The sequence below is a fragment of the Schistocerca gregaria genome, chromosome 9 (assembly GCF_023897955.1).
Source record: "Schistocerca gregaria isolate iqSchGreg1 chromosome 9, iqSchGreg1.2, whole genome shotgun sequence".
NCBI classification, from domain to species: domain Eukaryota; kingdom Metazoa; phylum Arthropoda; class Insecta; order Orthoptera; family Acrididae; genus Schistocerca; species Schistocerca gregaria.
Genome location: NC_064928.1, coordinates 165,607,693 through 165,631,266, shown reverse-complemented (window position 1 = coordinate 165,631,266; position 23,574 = coordinate 165,607,693). Strand labels below are relative to the sequence as shown.

The 23,574-nt window shown below is 39.5% G+C and overlaps 1 protein-coding gene across 1 annotated transcript in view; it reads right to left on the bottom strand.

Moving 5' to 3' along the window:
• The window catches only part of LOC126291870 (uncharacterized), a 44,330-nt gene extending 20,984 nt beyond the window's left edge, over positions 1-23,346 (bottom strand). Inside the window, exons 1-4 of the mRNA XM_049985591.1 lie at positions 22,698-23,346; positions 9,448-9,528; positions 5,878-6,250; positions 3,640-3,683 (exon numbers count right to left, since the gene is read on the bottom strand). Coding sequence (XP_049841548.1) covers positions 3,640-3,683; positions 5,878-6,160 — 327 coding nt within the window. The 5' untranslated portion in view covers positions 6,161-6,250; positions 9,448-9,528; positions 22,698-23,346. The remainder of the gene's footprint in view (positions 1-3,639; positions 3,684-5,877; positions 6,251-9,447; positions 9,529-22,697) is intronic.
• Between the last annotated feature and the right edge of the window lie 228 nt (positions 23,347-23,574).

Below are 23,574 nucleotides of genomic sequence, written 5' to 3'. Positions count from 1 at the left end.
CATTTCAAATTAATTGACTGCCTCAGCGGAAAAGATTAATAAAAGCCAAATATCTTCGGCAAACCGACAAAAATAACTTAATTGTCCTGCAAGGTGATTAATACTTGATTGTCAGACAGGCAGAAATAAAATAAAACCTGAAACTAAAAACGTATTTTAGCCTTCCATAATTATGTCAATGTATTTTAATTTGCTTGATAACTCCCGGCAACAGGAATCCATTTTGTTTTCATTTGATGTGAGAGCAATAAACAATGAGGAAATAGCAAAATCACTAAACATAAACACATGTCATGTGGAGGCTACCTACTCCACCACGATGACTTAGACTGCTCTTTGCATCAACCCTGGATCTACAATATTTCCAAATGGGGGCAATACTAGATAGTAGTGCCCCCTCAACCATCCTCCCTTGAGCGTTTAAAATAGGATACCAAAAATTTAAAAAAAACGACTTTTCAAAAATTTGCTCACTTCACAGTGCACATCTTTCTGAAGAGTCTGATACATAAAATATATGTGTTTGAGGAGATGTAAGACATGTTATTTGGTTGTAAGTGTGCCAAAGTGCAGTGCCACACCTCTTCACACAGAATTCTGCTATCACACATCACAATATTTCACTCAGTGGAATTCAAACATGTAATATTTTGCAATGGATGCCGTTAAACTATATTCAGGAAAGAAAATTAAAATGTCCTGTGGTGCCTCTCCTGTTCCCAGTCGGTTAGTTTGACATCCTGTGCCTCTTAAAAAAAACTCACAATTAATACTGGATGGAATTATTTGCAACCGGAAGAACAAGAACCATTCAGAAAATCTGCACTCTTTTTTGTCTCCTAGCTAATAATTTGCTGTTTTGTGTGACATAACATTAAATATAGGATACATAAAACCAATAAAGACAAGAGACAAGCAAGACAGTACACATTTCTTAAATTCGTTAAGTCTTAGCACTTTTTCCTCTCTAATCCTGCTACAGGTTTAGATGCCATGCTTTCCTTTCTGGAAAAGGATCTATTACCTCATCAAATTTCATCAAAAGTTTTGCTAAATGAAAAAACGAAATTTCGTCTAATATTGAAAAAGCTGTTAATACAAATAGTACCTAAGACTGATGCAATTTCTCAATCTGATAACATTTATTTTGTCACTGTTTGCTAAATAAAATGAAACAGGTCTACTTAATATCACACCAATTGTACCACACACCAAATAAGCGAGACTGTTTTGGCACAAATGGTCACTTTTCTAACAGAATATAGTTCATGAAGTACCAATATCAAAAGTCTGTCAGGCCTACTACAAGCAAAAAGATTTATGTTGGAAATTTCATTCATAAGCCCCAGCTTCTGAAGCACGAGATCAAAAAGTAGTAGTGTGAAATTTTTGTATAAATGTGGAATCGTGTGTGATGTCTCCGTTTCTTCTCTTTCCTCATTCTAACAAACAATCTTGCCATCACTAATTCTATAACTATTCCTGCCAGTATCAAAACTTATTCTACAAGTAACTTCACTAACCCTGCCACAATCACCAGTTTAGTTATCCCAGGTTTATTCTCTGGTTAGGAATTATTGTGTGTTCATAAAACGTGTTTTCCATGCTACTTCCAGAATAGAACTATAGCAGCTGTACTAATGGCCCTTACTAGTCTAGCGGTCTGGTCAAAAATTTTCTGTTAAAATTTCATTTTCTGGGATACACAGAGAAGATAATATGCAATCTTTTTCACTTGTTATTCTTTTTAGTCCTTTATTTTCACTCTGGTAGTCCGAATCTATGGATTTTGCTAGTAATTACAACAACGTTGATCGTTCAAAAACCCAGTCAATCACATGAACAGCAACTGGCATTCACCCATTCGGATTTGTATAGCCCCATCCCCTTTTGTCTGCAAGAAAGTTAATTTCTAGAGACGACAGGGATTCCCCTGGCAGACACACCATGTACACTATGCATGCATTTAAAAATCAACTTGTGATTCATTCAGAAATCAACTTAGAATGTGTTCAAAAATGTTCAAATACCAATAGGAATACGTTTCAAAATCACATGAATAATCAATAGAACAACATGCACTGGATGCTAGGCACTTTGTGAAACAAGGGTTTTTCCTCAGGAATATGAATTTGGCAACTCCCACCCCCACTCCCTGAAGTTGCCACCCAGGGCAGATACCCTGGTTTGCACCTCATCCATGGGCCTGTTGCACATGCATAAATATGGCAGCTTAAGCGCACCAGTAAAATTTTTCTGGGTAGCAGCTGGCTGCTTGCTACTATTGTCTATAGAGCTAACTGCCATACTTCTGTAGCCAAAAGCAGGAGAAGGTACTACACATATGCAACTCAACTACACATGCGCATGAGCTCGCTCGCAACTGCTCGAATGAATCTAATGTAAACAGTTGTGACATCACGCTCATCGGAGGCAATTTGTTTTTATGAAGTATTGCAAAGTCTTCCTAAACCCTTTGACACATTTAGCTGTTGGCAGACACTAGTACGGGCACCGAGTTTTGTTGTTGTATATGGCGCATTTCCTTTGCAACTTAAGTTTTTTATTTCTGTTTTTCTTTTTTTCCTCTCGTTCACATTATATTGTTTCAATAGCGAGATACAGTAATATTCTTTGCTAGAGTATTGGTTCTTACCAGTCAAAGTTACAAACATTTAACTAAAAACTAAAACAAAGAAAAATTCCTGGAATTCTAAAAAATTCCCGAGTTTCTCCCAGATCCCTCCGCCACACACCGTTGGGTGGCTTGCGGAGTATGAATGTAGATGTAGATCTCCTGGTTGTCCGGGACCGTATACACCCTGGAGAGGGATGAGCAAACGCTGATGAAGTACTTGTTCCTTTTTGGCATGTTCATTTGGTTTCAATCTTTTAAATTTTTCTCTCTTCACTTTCCAAAAATAAAGTTTTAACCAGAACTTGTGGAATTCAAAGTTTTGGTTGCCACAAGTTATTAAATGTTGGGTGCTGAATAAATCAATGTAATTACACCACACTCCATCATACTGAAGAGTTTAAAAGCCTGCTGATAATTTGTCAGAAACAAAGACCAAGATCAAAATTCGCTTCAACCTCATAGCTCTCTTCTTTTAAAGTAATCATCACTTGATCTAACTGAAGGAAAGCACATCCAATTTAACTCAGGCTTTCAAACCATTGTTTCTTAATATGAGGCTCGCACCTTGACTACTGCAGTAATCTTATCTGAAGAAAAACCTTCCAACTATTCTCAAGCAAATACTTAATTGCAATTCTTAGTGGGGAGGCAAACCATTCATACTGTAACTGAAACTTTAACTCAATGGCTCATTTTCTGACTTTGTAAAATACAATACTAAAAATTTCAACTTATGCCCATAAGCTCTTTTACAGTCATACTGTTTACAAACAAATACCTCTGCACTTTTTAATAAGTATCTAAGTGAGACAAGAGACTAAAGATTTAAAATCAGTACTTCTGTGGCTATCTGCAGAACTGATTTTTTGCCTCCTGGAGCCCATTCCTGGCCAGCAATTCTGGTTCCATTTTATAGTTTTCTCAGGTGGATTTCCTTTTGACATAAAATCTAATTTTAATAGCTTTCAATACAAATATCTTATGTTTACTGGTGTTCTTACCTTTTCAGGCAGGCCAAGGCAAATATCGTGCTTCTCCGCAGGAACTGCATGTAGAAAGAAAAAATTTCAAGAAACTTTCTGGGTATTTCACAACAAAAATACAATTCAAAGAAATTTATGCTTAGATACTTACTATTCTAGCTTTCTAAGTTAACATACACTGAGATGACAAAAGTCATGGGATGGCAATATGCACTGCACAACAGGAATTAACAGACTTTGAATGTGAAATGGCAGTTGGAGCTAAATGCATGGGCCATCGCATTTTGGAGCTCAACAGGGAATACAATATTCTGAAATACACTGTCAGAGTGTGCCAAGAATATCAAATTTCAGGCATTATCTCTCAATACAGACAACACAGTGACCAACAGCCTTCACTTTATGACAGAGCAGTGGCACTTGCATAGAGTTGTCAGTGCTAACATACATACAACAGCACATGAAATAACCACAGAAATCAATGAGGGGTGTATGACGAACTTATCCATTAGGACATTGTGGCAAAATCTGGTGTTAATGGGCTATAACAACAGAAGACTGACAGAAGTGACTTTGCTAACAATATATCATCTGCAGTGCCACTCTTGGGCTCGTGGCCACATTAGTTGGACCCTAGATGACTGGAAGACCATGGCTTGGTCAGATGAGTTACAAATTCAGCTGGTAAGAGCTGATGGTGGGGTTCAAGGGTGGCGCAGGGGCCATGAAGCCATGGACCCAAGTTGTCAACAAGGCACTGAGCAAGCTGGTGGTGGCTCCATAACAGTATGGTCTGCATTTACATTGAATGGACTGGGTTCAGGTCCACCTAAACCAATAATTGTGATGTAAATAAAACAGAAAGAAACTTCCACATGGGAAAAATATATTAAAAACAAAGATTCCAAGACTTACCAAGCGGGAAAGCGCCGGCAGACAGGCACATGAACAAAACACACAAACACACACACAGAATTACGAGCTTTCGCAACTGGCAGTTGCTTCGTCAGGAAAGAGGGAAGGAGAGGGAAAAATGAAAGGATGTGGGTTTTAAGGGAGAGGGTAAGGAGTCATTCCAATCCCGGGAGCGGAAAGACTTCCCTTAGGGGAAAAAAAGGACAGGTGTACACTCGCGCACACACACACACACACACACATATCCATCCGCACATACACAGACACAAGCAGACATCTGCTTCATTTTTCCCTCTCCTTCCCTCTTTCCTGACGAAGCAACTGCCAGTTGCGAAAGCTCGTAATTCTGTGTGTGTGTTTTGTTCATGTGCCTGTCTGCCGGCGCTTTCCCGCTTGGTAAGTCTTGGAATCTTTGTTTTTAATATAAACCAATAATTGACTGGAGATGGTTATGTTGGGCTACCTGGAGACCATCTGCAGCCATTCATCGACTTCATGCTCCCAAATATGTTATCAGGCCACAATTGTTTGTGGTTGGTTTGAAGAACATTTTGACCAATTCCAGCAAATGATTTGGTCACCCAGATCGCCTGACAAATTCCATCGAACATCTAAGGGACAAAATGAAGAGGTCAATTCATGCACATCCTGTGCTGGCAACACTTCTGCAATTATGGATGACTATAGTGGCAGCATAGCTCAGTATTTCTGTGGGTGACTAGGACCTGTCAAGCCCAAGCTACATTGAGTTGCTGCATTATTCCAGGTAAAAGGAGGTCCGATACTATATTAGGAGGTACCCCTTACTTTTGTCACCTCAGTGTAGAGGCAGAAAGAACTGCCATGTAAGCCTAATTCTGTGAAATACAGATGAGAATAATGGCTTAAACAAATTTTTTTGTGTAACTTAATTTGTCAGCTAATTCAGAGATGAAGAAATAAATGTCTACATTAAATATTCACTGTCATCAGTAATATGCTTCAGAGCTTACTACCATAATAACTAACCATAAAAATTTATGGAAAATGGGAAACTAAGAGCCAGTCTTTCTCAACTGTCAAAAATATTACCATAGACGAATAAAATATAAAACATGATGGAGCATTAGCAGTTTCCCTCTACTACCATAAAATGGAAGCTTCATTTCATTACAACCAACATGATCCCCAGCACAGGTACCATAAACTATTCAACCAACGAGAATGATCACACAATTCTCTCACCTCCTCCCCTTTTCTGTTGTGCTTAAAATCTCACAAAATTAGTCTCAAGAGTTCTAGTCCTCAAGAAATATCAAACAAAACATTCATATACACTAAAAATCAAATAACATTACTCACTTCTGGAGTTTTTGCTGCAATTTTCTATGCTGGCGAGAACAGCTTCAGGCATATTATTATCACCTTGGATGTAACCAAGACCAAGTGTCCTTCGCATACAGTCCAGAACTGATTTTGTGAGCAATCTATGCTCCACTTCAATTCGGTCCATGTAGTTCAGCAGACGATAACAGCCATGGCAAAGTACTCCATCTTCATCAACAACAAGATCCAATTCTGCTCCTATAACTCTACCCAGCTTTTGATGAAGCTGGATTTTTGTGGTGGTTGTAAGAGCTGTCATAGGTGATCCTGTTGACCCAGCTGCTTTGCCGCACACAAAGCATTTCCCCCCAGGAGTAATGACAGCTGCAGACACCTCAGGTTCTTCTACCTGCAATTACAAGCAAATAAATCTGTGTGGTAAATGTTTCTCAATATTCATTTGTTACAATGGATAAAATACTGGATACTCTAAAAGGAGAAACTAGTATTACCAGCAGTTAGAAGCAGCACAAATCATAATACAATGATCTCCCTCGTGCTATTTGTGGCTGACAATCATTACTTTCAATATTAACTCTGGTGCCTCAATTTGTATTTAAACATACAGCTGTACTGTGCACAGCAAAGCCATACACATAAAAACTGGAAAATCCTGGATGAAATATTAATAAAAAGCAGGCTGCAGCTTGAGCATGGTACTTGACTCAACTGAAATCTTGGTCGTGCTGACAAGACTGTCCTGTAGCGCAGCCCTAGTTCTAGATTAGGCAGAAAGGTGATAATTTGGCTTCAAGCTAGTGAAACCAATGACTGTTAATGTAAAACAGAGGTTGTGGTTAAGAGAATGACATGTGGCATAGCCAAATGTTTATGTTTATTTGATAGTGAAACTAAACCACCTCTGCCCTTCCTGGGTATGAGAAAATAAACAGTATTATTGACATCCCCTCGCAAAACTGAAACATGATTCACAATGCTATGTACTTTCTAATTGGCAAATGACAAATCGTGCAATGTGAACAACAATATGGCTTGCCACATAGAGAGAGGCACACCACCTTCAATAAAGTCATGATCATGAGTCACCAAATGGCTTTCCACACGCATCCTCTAACTGTGAATGATCTGAGGTGAGACTGATGCGTTCTTCAATGCTCTGACCATCTTAAGTCAGAATAGGGATTACTCCCAATGCTACACAATTGCCTTTCTTATACTAACAAAGCTCATCGTGCACTAATACTCACTTGTAGGCAGGCAAACTGATTAGACGAATGGAACTGAAAAACATTTCTAAATGGTTCTGGGAGCACTTGTAAGTGGGAAGGAATTTTATTATGGCTGTGGAAGACTAAGGCTCAACCAACCTTGCATAGAGATGCAAGACACTAGAAACAAACATAAGAAAACTGACAAATCCTGTCTTCCTGTCCATAACTCTTATGCCTGAGGTAATTAAAGTTCCAGTTTCCAAACACTGTAAAAAAAGAACCACTGCTCAGAATGGAATCAAATTTGAATGGAATGTTGTCTTGTAGGGGGAGGGGGGGGGATACCTTCAAAAAAACTTTTCCCAGTTGATGGCACTGAAGTGTCATAATGCAAATGGGTTCAGCTACAAATAACAGATGAATCTCAATACAACACCTATGGCATGAGCTGCACATTAAATCACCCATACTGTGCAATATGCATGACTGCACAAGTTTTGGCATTCAACATTTTTGGCACTGTTAGTTAGGTAAGCCCAGCCACCACAGCAAGGTCATACAAATCAGATGGCAAAAATCTATCTTTAAGTGTCCTGAGGCCAAATTCCACATAAAAAGCAGCAATGAAGTCAGTTTTGCATTTCATGAGACTAGTGCAACAGATGTTCAATATGCTGTACTTTATTGTCTGCCCCAATTTGAAGTCGAGAACAGCATGCTCCACAACAATGTGTCCAGAACGTCTGCACAACTGCTAGCACACAGTCGCCATTCTTATAAAAAACTATACCAGCAATGCACAATCTTTCATCGAGACAGTCATACTGCTCATCTTCGACACAAAGTGAGGAACAACTGTGTACCCCGCATCTTTCATTTTGCATATTCGGTCCCTTACAGCACTGTCTAGAAGCAAAATCTTCATTAAATTTTGCTGCTGTAATGTTTCCCCATTCTTCAAAAATATTCCATTCAAATTGGATGTCATTTTGAACAGTGGCTCATTTTTTTAGTGTTTTAAAACTGACTGATTATGTTCACCCTGTAGGTCCACTTCTGCATATCAAACAAAACCATATCAACAATTGTAAAGTTAACTGCTTCCACTGATTCTGAATAAGGCACCTGGAATTCTGCAAATCAAAAACATGGTTGAATATGTAACTAAATTTGACTGTTGCAGATGCATTGTCAAAGCCATGTATTTTCATGTCAGAGCAACCTTGCATGGCATCTGCTATGGGGCTGCTGAGCAGGTGGTTTGCTAACCTCACTTTCATTTTATTACTGAGAAAATTAATGTGGCTGCTTATAGTTCTGTTGCTTATATGAAGACTTTCATTCACCTGTACCTTATGAAGTAATTCAAAGAGATACTATGAAATAACATCACCCTGCTCATCCAATAAATGTTTGTTTATGCCTAAAGCAGTGTAACAAGCTTCAACACGAATGGGAGCTGTAGCAGAAATGTCACTTTATAGCTGACACCTTCAACAAAAAGTGCAGTCCTTAGCAAGTGTTTGGCACAACCATCACAAGATAGCAAAACTACCTGAATGCCACTGGCACTGGAAAGACTGATGCACTGTTCAACTAGGCTATCTTTCTGCTCCCCTGTTGTCTTACAAATCAAAAAGTATCCTGCTGGAAGTCTCCAAGAGCCATTAATAGCAACTAGCATTAGTATGACTACAAATGCCTCTTTTGTTACAGGTAAATTATACACGGCAATAGACAACCCCCATATAAACACCAACCAAATATTCAGTAGCATCGGACACTACATGTTCCCTCATTGCAATCTCATTAACCAATAGGCTGCAAAGAATGACATTACTGGATTGCTAAAAGAAAACTTTTGCTCTTTTCACATTAAAAGCCTCGGAGGTAAATCCATGTGCCCCATTGGTACCACTTTGTTAATGTTCTAGGATGTGGCAGGCACGCATTAAAGCAGCGTTCATACCTGTACGCTCTTGGTGAGCAAAAATCTAAAGTGAGAACAAATGAATGTAGCTCTAGATTGTACGTTCTAGACACATTCAGAGAATTACCTTTCCTAGTTTGTCACTGCAGCAACGCCTTGTGCATTCTGCAAGTACTTTCAAGTAGACCAAACCATTAATACGTTTTTTCCTAAGCTCATCAACTATTGTGCTCAGAGATGTAACATCCTTTCTTTGGCATCTGACTGTTAAACAACTATTTTTTTCTTTAATTCTTCATTTTTTAACAGAAAATTCATATTCCACTTGAGGATTTTCGCTACTGACACTTCATCAATTTTTTCACTCAAAAACTGAGGGGTTGTCAGCAACAAGAGAAGACACTTTAAAATGAGTTCCATTGATAGTAGGCAGATCAACAGTACCTTTGTAGCCTCCTGCCTTTGTGGTGGTGGTGGTGGTGGTGGTGGTGGCGGTGGCGGTGGCGGCGGTCTCTTCCTCGTTTTCTGAAGAAAATAAGAACAAACAATTACTGAAAATTATGCAACTGAAATGTGCTGTGTTATAAGCTATGGCTACAATGCACTTACAGTGCCAGAACATTTTCACTGCATCTTGCTGTTGGCAATCTGTCATCATTGGCCATAACAAATCAGGTGATAGTACACAGCAGTCATCAAGAATCACTCAATCTTATAATTATGGTTATAGCAAAAATCTAGCTGTTTTCTTCCAAGTAGATCATGATTTCTGACATTGCACTTAGGTTGGAACCCAACAGCACAGATTACATTGCTACAAGCGAAACAAACTTATGAAGTGAAGGAAATTATGACCCCTCATCAACAGCAACGAGCAAAATAAAATACAGCTAACCATCAGTGCACTTTCACTGAAGCTACTGCTTATTTTTAATTGTTCTCATTATTTCAGAAGAAGTCAAATATTTGCAATATTTACAAACCTTTAATTGGGTTTGTTTGTATGTATTTATATCCTATTCCTTCACAATAGGATGTTACATGTGACTAACACATGGAGGGAGGAAATAACTGCTAATGGAAGAAGCTCCATTTAACTAGGTGGAGGAAAGGTCAAGGAAGTGACTGTACTGTTAAGGTCCTAAGCTGGCACTGTTTAATGTCACTTGTGTATCTTGACATTCTTTTCTCTATGATCTAACCTACCAGTACTTCCCACAAATGCATGCAACTGTGAAACTTTCATGTAAGAGACTGTTAGAAATTTATGAAATCTTAAAAAAATGAATGGTTTCTAGTTAAATATCTATTCTGCATTAACATATGCAGCAACAAAAATAATGTCTGTTACCCTGACAGAAAGCCGTCAAAGAATAAAATAAGACATTGAAGAACATCAAAACTTGATAGTTACAATTTGCTGAAAACTTTTCATTAAAACAAACTCCTACATTACAATTCAGAATTAAGTCATACATACTCTTTCTATAAATACAGGGTGCCCTAGGGGGAATCATCAGTATTCACGTATATGACACAAATGATCATTCAAAGCAAAAATGTCAAGAGCCTATGTCTACTGGACTTTTTGTGCTTCAAATGATCATTCCAGTCATATCCCAGAATACTGACCATTCCTCCGGGAAACGCTGTATAAAATTTCAGTGTAGGAGGACCTCAAAAAATAGAGTAACATAAATGTAAATGAACTTCCCCTCTAAATAAATTACATTCACAAACTGAAAATGATAACTTCAAAAGAGATCACTAAAATTTTGGATACCAACCATCGCCTTTGACCCATCCCGTCATCAAAATGGTGGACATCCCTAATTCAAGTATATGCAATATGGTGACCAAACCTCACTCATTACACCCGTGAACAAACATCAGTAATATGTGAAATATTTGACTCGAGCAATAAAATTAAACTAATGGGGCAACTGCAGAAATTAGGAAATTTTAAGCAGGAACAAACTAAATACCTGTAACGAGAATCATGACACCATTCCAAAAAAATGGTCGCTCAAAAATGATGTACACAAAATCGTCAACAATCAACCCAACCAAAAAACGCAAAAATATGCACCACTGGTATCATACATTTAGCTTGCCCTATATAACTCAAAGAAACAAAGCAATACCAGGAACCCCCACACAGATCGAAAACCTGGTACTGGAAATTTCATTTGACCCATGTTGTTGTTGTCTTCAGTCCTGACACTGGTTTGATGCAGCTCTCCATGCTACTCTATCCTGTGCAAGCTGCTTCATCTCCCAGTACCTACTGCAACCTACATCCTTCTGAATCTGCTTAGTGTACTCATCTCTCGGTCTCCCTCTACGATTTTTACCCTCCACGCTGCCCTCCAATGCTAAATTTGTGATCCCTTGATGCCTCAAAACATGTCCTACCAACCGATCCCTTCTTCTAGTCAAGTTGTGCCACAAACTTCTCTTCTCCCCAATCCTATTCAATACTTCCTCATTAGTTACGTGATCTATCCACCTTATCTTCAGTATTCTTCTGTAGCACCACATTTCGAAAGCTTCTATTCTCTTCTTGTCCAAACTAGTTATCGTCCATGTTTCACTTCCATACATGGCTACACTCCAAACAAATACTTTCAGAAACGACTTCCTGATACATAAATCTATATTCGATGTTAACAAATTTCTCTTCTTCAGAAACGCTTTCCTTGCCATTGCCAGTCTACATTTTATATCCTCTCTACTTCGACCATCATCAGTTATTTTACTTCCTAAATAGCAAAACTCCTTTGCTACTTTAAGTGTCTCATTTCCTAATCTAATTCCCTCAGCATCACCCGATTTAATTTGACTACATTCCATTATCCTCGTTTTGCTTTTGTTAATGTTCATCTTATATCCTCCTTTCAAGACACTGTCCATTCCGTTCAACTGCTCTTCCAAGTCCTTTGCCGTCTCTGACAGAATTACAATGTCATCGGCGAACCTCAAAGTTTTTACTTCGTCTCCATGAATTTTAATACCTACTCCAAATTTTTCTTTTGTTTCCTTTACTGCCTGCTCAATATACAGATTGAATAACATCGGGGAGAGGCTACAACCCTGTCTCACTCCTTTCCCAACCACTGCTTCCCTTTCATGCCCCTCGACTCTTATTACTGCCATCTGGTTTCTGTACAAATTGTAAATAGCCTTTCGCTCCCTGTATTTTACCCCTGCCACCTTTAGAATTTGAAAAAGAGTATTCCAGTCAACATTGTCAAAAGCTTTCTCTAAGTCTACAAATGCTAGAAACGTAGGTTTGCCTTTTCTTAATCTTTCTTCTAAGATAAGTCGTAAGGTCAGTATTGCCTCACGTGTTCCAACATTTCGACGGAATCCAAACTGATCCTCCACGAGGTCTGAATCTACCAGTTTTTCCATTCGTCTGTAAAGAGTTCACGTTAGTATTTTGCAGCCGTGGCTTATTAAACTGATAGTTCGGTAATTTTCACATCTGTCAGCACCTGCTTTCTTTGGGATTGGAATTATTATATTCTTCTTGAATTCTGAGGGTACTTCGCCTGTCTCATACATCTCGCTCACCAGCTGGTAGAGTTTTGTCATGACTGGCTCTCCCAAGGCCGTCAGTAGTTCTAATGGAATGTTGTCTACTCCCGGGGCCTTGTTTCGACTCAGGTCTTTCAGTGCTCTGTCGAACTCTTCACGCAGTATCGTATCTCCCATTTCGTCTTCATCTACATCCTCTTCTATTTCCATAATATTGTCCTCAAGTACATCGCCCTTGTATAAACCTTCTATATACTCCTTCCACCTTTCTGCCTTCCCTTCTTTGCTTAGAACTGGGCTGCAATCTGAGCTCTTGATATTCATACACGTGGTTCTCTTCTCTCCAAAGGTCTCTTTAATTTTCCTGTAGGCAGTATCTATCTTACCCCTAGTGAGGTAAGCTTCTACATCCTTACATTTGTCCTCTAGCCATCCCTGTTTAGCCATTTTGCACTTCCTGTCGATCTCATTTTTGAGACGTTTGTATTCCTTTTTGCCTGCTTCATTTACTGCATTTTTATATTTTCTCCTTTCATCAATTAAATTCAATATTTCTTCTGTTACCCAAGGATTTCTAGCAGCCCTCGTCTTTGTACCTACTTTATCCTCTGCTGCCTTCACTACTACATCCCTCAGAGCTACCCATTCTTCTTCTACTGTATTTCTTTCCCCTATTCCTGTCAATTGTTCCCTTATGCTCTCTCTGAAACTCTGTACAACCTCTGGTTCTTTCAGTTTATCCAGGTCCCATCTCATTAATTTCCCACATTTTTGCAGTTTCTTCAGTTTTAATCTACAGGTCATAACCAATAGATTGTGGTCAGAGTCCACATCTGCCCCTGGAAATGTCTTACAACTTAAAACCTGGTTCCTAAATCTCTGTCTTACCATTATATAATCTATCTGATACCTTTCAGAATCTCCAGGGTTCTTCCACGTATACAACCTTCTTTCATGATTCTTAAACCAAGTGTTAGCTATGATTAAGTTGTGCTCTGTGCAAAATTCTACTAGGCGGCTTCCTCTTTCATTTCTTAGCCCCAATCCATATTCACCTACTATGTTTCCTTCTCTCCCTTTTCCTACACTCGAATTCCAGTCACCCATTACTATTAAATTTTCGTCTCCCTTCACTATCTGAATAATTTCTTTTATTTCATCGTACATTTCTTCAATTTCTTCATCATCTGCAGAGCTAGTTGGCATATAAACTTGTACTACTGTAGTAGGTGTGGGCTTCGTATCTATCTTAGCCACAATAATGCGTTCACTATGCTGTTTGTAGTAGCTTACCACCATTCCTATTTTCCTATTCATTATTAAACCTACTCCTGCATTACCCCTATTTGATTTTGTGTTTATAACCCTGTAGTCACCTGACCAGAAGTCTTGTTCCTCCTGCCACCGAACTTCACTAATTCCCACTATATCTAACTTTAACCTATCCATTTCCCTTTTTAAATTTTCTAACCTACCTGCCCGATTAAGGGATCTGACATTCCACGCTCCGATCCGTAGAACGCCAGTTTTCTTTCTCCTGATAACGACATCCTCCTGAGTAGTCCCCGCCCGGAGATCCGAATGGGGGACTATTTTACCTCCAGAATATTTTACCCAAGAGGATGCCATCATCATTTAATCATACAGTAAAGCTGCATGTCCTCGGGAAAAATTACGGCTGTAGTTTCCCCTTGCTTTCAGCCGTTCGCAGTACCAACACAGCAAGGCCGTTTTGGTTAATGTTGCAAGGCCAGATCAGTCAATCATCCAGACTGTTGCCCCTGCAACTACTGAAAAGGCTGCTGCCCCTCTTCAGGAACCACACGTTTGTCTGGCCTCTCAACAGATACCCCTCCGTTGTGGTTGCACCTACGGTACGGCCATCTGTATCGCTGAGGCACGCAAGCCTCCCCACCAACAGCAAGGTCCATGGTTCATGGGGGGAGGATTTGACCCATATAGAGTAAATAAAGTACAATACGACAAAAGCTCCCACAACACATAGTAATACAAAACATGAAGTCCAATGCTCCACTACAATCTCTCACAAACTGTTGAGGAACAGAAACATCTCTCACTAGAGTTCACTACCCACGGAGGTAAGAATAAAGGGAGATGTACAAGGGACCTGCACTGTACTATGCTTTGGAGCCAACTGGGCAGGACTTGCTGCCATGACACCCTGACCAAAAAATGACAGTGCGTTATTGCTCTGTATATTTGCCATTGCTCAAAACAACACGTAGATAATTAATGTTCTCAAAATTGGTTATTTCAAAGTTTTTGCTTAAAATAAAATGTCATAGAAGCAATGTCTCACATCTCTTCTGTTTAAAGTAATTTTTAATGCAAGATTACAAATAGCTATGCTAGTCTTCAGCAAAAACAATACAATTTTGTTAATTTGATGATAAATGGGGGGGGGGGGAGGGGGAGGGGAGATACCACAAACATGCTATCCTCCTCCAGATATACTTCCTGTCAACTCATACAGCAATGTTACTGAGTGACGCAAAGTCAGACTTATGAGCTCAGTGAGCATGTCAGTATGTACGTGAAATGTTCACATAGGGGCAATATCACAAATTGTCAACAAATGGGAGTTCTGGCTTAACTAGTTGCAGTTCAACGAAAATTTGAAAATATTAACATTTTACATTAGAGCTGCATCGATTGGTGAATGAGAGAGAAATTTAACATTGGTTGAGTTTGAGTGTGATCTTTGAATGTGGCCTCTTCTAATGCTGTATGAATATTTCTCATTACTATATGCAAAGTGCTTAAGTTTGAAATAGAAATTTTTGTAGTGCTGTTGAGGCCTTCACAGCTAAATAAGGTCATTTGCCAATAAAAAGTAAATAAATAAATAAAAAAAAATGAAGAAATCAAGGAGTAAAGTACAATGAGTACCATATTACCTTTATTAATTAGATATAAATAAAGTACCACAGCACATAAACGGTGTACTTAGTACATGCATTATTCACTGTAAGAACAAAAAAGCACATAGTTCTGCTCCATCTTCAAATAAATAAAACAGCAATAATTTGTAATATTTTCCAAGGTGATGAATTTGGTCCATTCTAATTCTAAATTACAAAGCCATTGGGTCACCCAAAATCTGTGTTGCAGCTCCCTATCACAGTCACCATCCATCTCTCTCATTATTTAGCAAACATCTATAAGAGTTATGGTGGATGGAAGGAATGAAAGCATAGACATTAAATCACTGTATTCAGTATTTTATTCCAGCAAAAAAGTCACTGTATGCTTACTTAAAGGTTTAAGTTAATGGCACCAATAATGATACCTTAACTGGATGCCTTCTTCTGCAACGGAGAACACAATTGGTATTTTCTATTTCATTCAGGTTACAGCAAAATAACCTTGAATGGCATTACAATTTGAGCTACTGTGTCTTTTCACTACATTTACAGTAATTATGCATTAGCAAGATTTTTTCAGGTCATTAACTTTAATGAAATCAGATCATTATGGTTACGTCACAACAAAATTAGTCTTTTCTACATTTTGTAACATAATCTAGTCATAGACTGGAGAGAGAGAGAGAAAAAAAAAGAGAGGTTTTGCCTTCCTCTCTGCCTGGGGGCACTGTCACTTGACACACTGTTAATATAACTGGTCCAACACTAACATTAAGTTTTATATTATCTCTAATTTCACAGTGGCAGTCGATGATATATTCAGCATTTCAGAACAGTGCACAACTTTAAAGAGAAAATATTGTCAAAGCTTTCTGATCGGCAATGTTTTTAAAAAGAAACTATCAATTAACGGTGCTTCAGATACAAAAAATGTGCATTTGCTGTGATTAACCACAAATACACAGTTCTATTTTAGGCAGTCAATGTTTATTTCTGTGAATTCATTAAATAATTATACAAGACATACTTCTGTTCAATTTAAACACACACATAACCTGAACAACGAACCTGAACTACTCCAAAATTCCCTTGTGTGCAAAGCCAAATATTCATAAAAAAGGATTTTTATCCAAATATTTTCTTTAAAATATATTGTGTGGGGTAGAGACAATTCACAGCTCCCTTTTTGAAAATCTGTATACAAATTCTTGAACCCAATTCCACATGTCAGTTTCAACCGATAACTCTATACCTAAGCCAAAGACACTATATAGAGGAGATATCTGAAGACAACAAGGGTTGAACAAGGCTTATTCATATGCAAACAAATTCATCACAGAAAAAGAGAGGTAATACAAATACATACACCAATCAGTCAGAACCTCTGGCATGGGTAACAGCAGCAACCCATTGTGGTCCAGAAGCAATGAGGCATTGGTAGGTCACTGGAGGGAACTAGCATCACTTCAGTGCGCGAGCGCGCGCTCACACACACACACACACACACACACACACACACACACACCTAATTCCCATAAAGTCCAGGGGAGGGGGGGGGGGGGTTATGAGCTTTGTTGCCCGTTCAGTCACATCCCAGATGTGTTTGACTGGGTTCAGACCTGGCAAGGGAGGGGAGGGGAGGGGGGCGCACATGAACTGGAACTCACCAATGTGTTCCTTGAATGATTCTATCACACTCCCAGCCTTGTCACATGGTGTGTTTCATCTTGCTGAAAACTACCAGAGCCATCAAGAAACATGATTGTCATGAAGGTGTGAGCATGGTCTGCAACCAGTGTACGATACTCCTTGGCCATCATGGTACCTTGCACATCCTCTATTTGACCCCTGGATGCCCATGTGAATGTTCCCCCAGAGCATAATGGAGCCACTGCCAGCTTGTCTCCATCCTGCAGTACAGGTGTCAAACAGCTGTTTTCCTGGTAAACAAGAGATATGCGCCCTGCTATCGGCACAACAAAGAAGATATCAGGATCCATCATAGCATGCAATGCACTGCCACTGAATTACTGTCCAATGTCAATGGTCACATGCCCATTTCAGTCGTAGTTATCATAGTGGTGGTGTTAACACTGGCATATGTATTGATCATTGGCTGTGGAGGCCCATCATTAGGAATGTTCAGTGCACTGTATGTTCAGATACACTTCTACTCTGTACAGCATTAAAGTTCAGCACCTGCCCTGTTTTACCAGTCTGCCCAGACTACAATATGCTAAAGCTGTAATGGGTAGTGGCCCCCAACCGCACAATGGCCAGATGTGGTTTCACCTTGGTTGGTTGGCTGGTTGGTTTAAAGGAGGGAGCAGGGATCAAATTACGAGGTCATCAGTCCCTTGTTCCCAATAAAACAATGCCACAAGTGGGAGAATAAAACGGACGAAACATATAACACAAAACGGAAAGAAATGAAAAGCCACAAGAATGAAGGGAAGGCAACGAACACTAAAAGGAACAAAAGAGGACAAGAAGACAACAGAAACAGAAGAGAGTAAAACATGATAGCAGATTACAGTGGCTGGCCAACCACGAGAATAAAGAGGGAAAGCCAGCCACTCTGCAACACATTAAAACCTCCACCCTAAAAGCACTAGGGTGGAGGACACAGAGGGACAAAGGACATGCACTAAAACCTACATAGAAGTATAAAACCCACTCTCATGGATAAAACGTAAAACTAAAGCTGCTGTGGAGGCATTGTTGCCAAACACCGAAGGCAGGGTGCTGCTAAAGCTAAAAGTCTGCTGCAGAGCGCTAAAAGTGGGCAGTCCAGGAAAAGGTGGACGACTTTCATTTGGGAGCCACAGCGACACTGAAATGCCTATCTCCAGAAGCAGTTTCCGCGTTGCCTGTTTGGCCAGCCTGTCGGCAAATTCGTTGCAAGGGATTCCGACATGTCCTGGGGTCCACACAAACAACACGGAATGGTGGGACTGGTCCAGGGCATAGATGAACTCCTGAATGGATGCCACCAGAGGGTGGAGAGGGTAGCACTGGTCGATAGCTTGTAGACTGCTCAATGAGTCAGTACACAGTAGAAATGACTCGCCAGAGCACGAACAGATGTACTCAAGAGCACGAGATATGGCCGCCAACTCTGCAGTGAAAACACTGCAGCCAACTGGCAGAGAGGGCTGCTCAGTATGTCCTCCATGAATATATGGAAAGTCTACATGACCATCAGCCATTGAGCCACCAGTGTAAACCGCTTCATAGCCCCGGAATACATCAAACATAGAGCGGAAGTGACAGCGGAGAGCGGCGGGGTTAAAGGAGTCCTTAGGGCCATGCAAAAGGTCCAGACGTAGCTGCGGCCGAGGTGTACACCATGGAGGCATATGTGAACGGACTGCAAGTAGAGGTGGTAAAGGGAAGGACTCCAGTTTGGAGAGAAGAGACCGCATGCGAACTGTAATTGTTAGCCCCAATCTGGACCACCGAGGCGAGAGATGGACTGCCACGGGCAGGGAAAATGAGACGGTAATTTGGAAGGTCAGGGAAATTATGAATGTGTGCTGCGTAACTGGTGAGCAGTTGTGCACGTCAGATCTGCAGTGGAGGGACACCAGCCTCCACCAGGATGCTGGTCACCGGACTCGTCCTAAAAGCTCCTGTCACTAATCGAACCCCATAGTGGTTCACAGGGTAGAGTAAATGAAATGCTGAAGGTGCTGCCGAACCATAAACCACACTCCCATAGTCAATTCTGCAAATATTAGTATTCCATGAACTGTGTACAAGCTCAGACCAACAAGCATTACATGCATTGACCAAAAAAAGGATTGTGGTTTGTAATATACAAACCATATGAGTTAAGCCATTAACTCCAACTTTTTTATGACATCATCGAACTATGTACCTGTTGTATTCGTAGCATTGAGAATGGCTAGTTGCAGGCCGAAATCTAGATCTGCCAATAAATATTCCAAAGGACGACTGATAGCTGAAATCTGTTATTTACAAACGTTGTAAATTGTTATTTTGTAAGGGATTGCACTTTTTCATTTCACTCTATGTGCTACTTCTAAAACACGAAACATAACAGATGATGTAATCAACAATTTGACTTGACCTATAAGCTCAAGTACTGAGACCTGAAACAAAAAAAAGTAAATCTCAAAAGAAATAACAATATGCACTTACTGATGGAAAAAAGGATGGGAAAGGTGAACTAGAATTGACCTGTATAGCTGTACACTTCAGTGCATGCCCAACCAAATCCATGGAAATCATACTACATTTGCAAAAAACAGCAAAATATTTTTTTGTGAGAACTAAGATTACAAATATGATTGGAGTCATGTGAACAGTCAGATTCCATACATCTGCTTTGACTCTTGACAACCTACGTTCACCTTAGTAACTAGTGTAAACTATGATACTTGTTAACTATGCTTTCTATTTCACACACACCTTTTTGAGTGAGGGAAGAGGGGTTCTGGTATCGCTGTCGCCATCTGACCTATACACAGTCTAAATGCTGTTACAGTGTACCTGTCTTCCATTGTGTACTGCAGTTGGTAACTTCATGATGCATGACAGGGTGTGGCTAACTGCATTTGTATTCGATATGGAGAAAAACTATGTCATGACAGTCCAACCCGTAGCAAAGTCAGAGGCCGAGGTTAGATTGGAACATGACAATTTAGTTGAGAGTTGACAAAGTCAACGCATCTCGCCATGTTCCATTTCCGGTAATTCATTACGCATTTACCACCTGCAACACATGATGGAGGACTGCACTTTTGGTGGTCAAATAAATTATTCAACTTCAATTTGGTTTTTTCTGTATTTTTTGTTCAATTTATTCCAGAGGAATTCGTGTGCATTTTTATTGGATCTTCTGGCAGCTTTGAAATGATTACAATTTTACCTTTTTTAGGTCATTCCTGCCCATAACCCCCTAATTCCAGCAGTTGTCTCGTTAATTTCTATTCATTAGCTGCTTTTAATATTTCATGTCATTTTTAAGTATGTGATATTTACCTTGAAGGATGTAATTGTATTACATGTTATTTATTGTTGTCTAAAGTAACTCTTGTAAACTATGCAGTTTACTTAAAATATGACATTATGGGTAAAAGCAGGCGGGTAGAATTGGAGCTTTCTCGATTCCCTGTGACTGCTAATGTTTTAACTTGCAGTGTTTTATGTTTTAAGCTGTCCTTTTAGGTTCCTGTCTAACCACATCTTTGCAAATAACAACATATCTGCAAGAAACAGTGTAGTTTACATCAGCTATTAATAAAACCACAGATAATATTTAATAACAGGCCACTATCCTTCACATAAAAAACGAACGACACCACATGCAGCGTCACTGGTCAACGCTGATGGGCGGGCGTGGAATCCGATGCTAATGGGGGTGGAGATTGAAATTCATTTATTCAAAAGACCTGAATGGATTTCTGAATGCTCCCAAAATCAACACACTTAAACAAAATTTATGATGTAATCATTTACTACTGAAACATAATTACCTATTGTATTGTATGGAACTGGGGACCTAGAAACGACAGGGAGGCTCCGTACCCGCTGCAGCTCGCAGTGGTACACAATCCCACAACAGGCTACAGCAGTCCGCTTACACCACTGCTGCTCCACACCAAACCCAGGGTTGTTGTTGCCCCTGGGGACGTCTCACACCAGACGAGTGTTACCCCAATGTTTGCGTGGTAGAGTAATTATGGTGTACATGTACATGGTGACAGTATTTGCATAGCAATCGCTGACATAGTGAAACTGAGGCGGAATAAGAGGAACGAGCCCGCATTCGCCGAGGCAGATGTTAAAACCACCTTCATCCGTAGGCTGGCCAGCTCACCAGACCTCGACACTGAATAAAGCAACATGCACATTTAAGTAACATTACTGTTGAACATTCTCCTGCAAATACCAATGTTTATGGAAATAACTGGAATTTTAAAGCTACATAGCATCTTATTTATATTTTAGAACTTAAATTAAAAATGAGTGTATGACTTCAGCACATGAATATTGGGGAAATAGATCATTCAACGCTTATCAATTACCTGTGGTACATGTATTTTGTACAGAAACATGAACTTGGAATCCATGAATTACCGTACAGTTTTCAAACATTTTGGGTGAGCAGAAAAATTAGGTGGCACAGAAATTTCCCTAAGATGAACGGTTGATAGCGACATTCTTGAAAATACTCCATTTACATAATCACCAGTACTTTTTCTCCTCAAGGGACACAGTGCTTTTCAATCATCTTTTGAAAATCTGATTTCATACGAGAGAAAATATGCTACTGTACGAGTAAAGAAGTAGCACAATTGTAAAACTAACACGCAATTTAAAGCTGTGTTTCGGATTGACACACTAACTCTGAACAATGCATTTCACAGGCAAGTGCTACCCAAGCAATACACACCACCCTTCCTCAGAGTTTTACTTCCACCAGTACCCTATCTCCTACCTTCTGAACTTCACAGAAGCTCTCCTAAGAAACTTTCAAGATCAGCACTCCTGTAAGAGAAGATACTGTGTAGATGTGATTTTGCCACAGCCTGGGGGATGTTTCCACTCTTCAGTGGTGTTTGGGCTGGTATGAAATTTTCTGGGTTATTAAAACTGTGCCATACCAAGACTTGAACACAGGACATTTGCCTTGTGGCTAAACCATATCTCCACCATCCCATCTCTTCCAGGAGTAGGGCTTACTAGTATGGTAAAATCAACACATATTGGCGCTTAATGAATTTCTTTTTGTTGGTGATTTTCTTTGTCACTTTCGGCAACAGATACTGTGGGAAATCAAAAATTGTTCGCACAGCATCAAGACTAACTATGCATTTCCGAACCTCTCCCTACCAAATCAGTCTTCTGCAAAGTGTTCAGAGCACACTTGAAAATATTTTGTAGGAACGGCATTGCTTTTTACTTTCTGGAGCCATATTTTGACTCTTTATTCATCTTTTGGGAAACAAAAATAGAAAATCACAATGTACGAAACCGACTCAAATAGTAGTACTTCGATGCACACGAGTTTAAGAATCTGAATGAAACAACATGTTAATCTGACTTCATGTATAACTTTTAGCTGCAGATGAATGTGTATATATAAGCTCACATTTTACTGAAACATACTTTAGATTTATCTAGCTCAAAAATAGCAAAAAGTAGCTCTATAATATAAGATCATAGTGTGTCGACATTTTTCACTATATGAAGTGCCTCACATCAATATGATACATGCAGGTAGACGTAAGTTGTACATACCTAAGAAACGCAATTGGTCCTCCTTTCAGGTACTTTTCCGTCCTTGCATTGACTTTTGGGGTAAGTTTAATGAAGAAGATGAAATCGAAAACAAGATGTTGGTCCAGGGAATAGTTTAAACTATGAGAGAAATATACAGACGAAAACCTGTTAATGGAAATTTTACTCTCAGAACTTGGTCATTACATCAACTTTCTGCGGATGGACAGTGAAACGTTTAATGGGGGACCTGACTAGTTACTTCGCTCTCACATTGAAAAAGAGGGATGTATGCCAAAATTTATGCTTTTCTACTTTCCCCTCTAATGACAGTTAAACAAAATACCATAACGTAGGACCATATACCACGCATCGTCCGCAGAAGAACCAGAGAATTTCGATTTCTTTTATTTCGTTGCACTCTAGTTTATGTTATGTGTCAACAGTGATTTTGTTCATAACCCCTCCCACCGTAAAATATGCCTGGTAAATAGCTGATACCTCAGCCATTTTGGTAACTGTCATTGCTGTGTTGTTTTTGGCTTTGATCGTTGTTTTCATGGTTGTGGATACCCACGATACAGTTACATACATTGTAGTAAAATAACTTTTCACCACACATACGCGACGAACGAACACAAACAACGTCCGCCATCTTGTCAAACTTTACACATCAAACATGCTCTATGCTTGACAAGCACATGAAACATCTCCGTTCACGGTCAAATATTTGGCAAGCATAGTTAAGTTTGACAAAACGTTTATTAGTTTTATGCAGGCAGTATAATACCAGCAATGGAAAAGTGGGAGCACGGAAAATGAAAATGATGACTCAATGACGTGTGAAATCATTTTAGGTTTTCCTCGGCCGACAACTTGACTTTTAATGTAAGCTGCA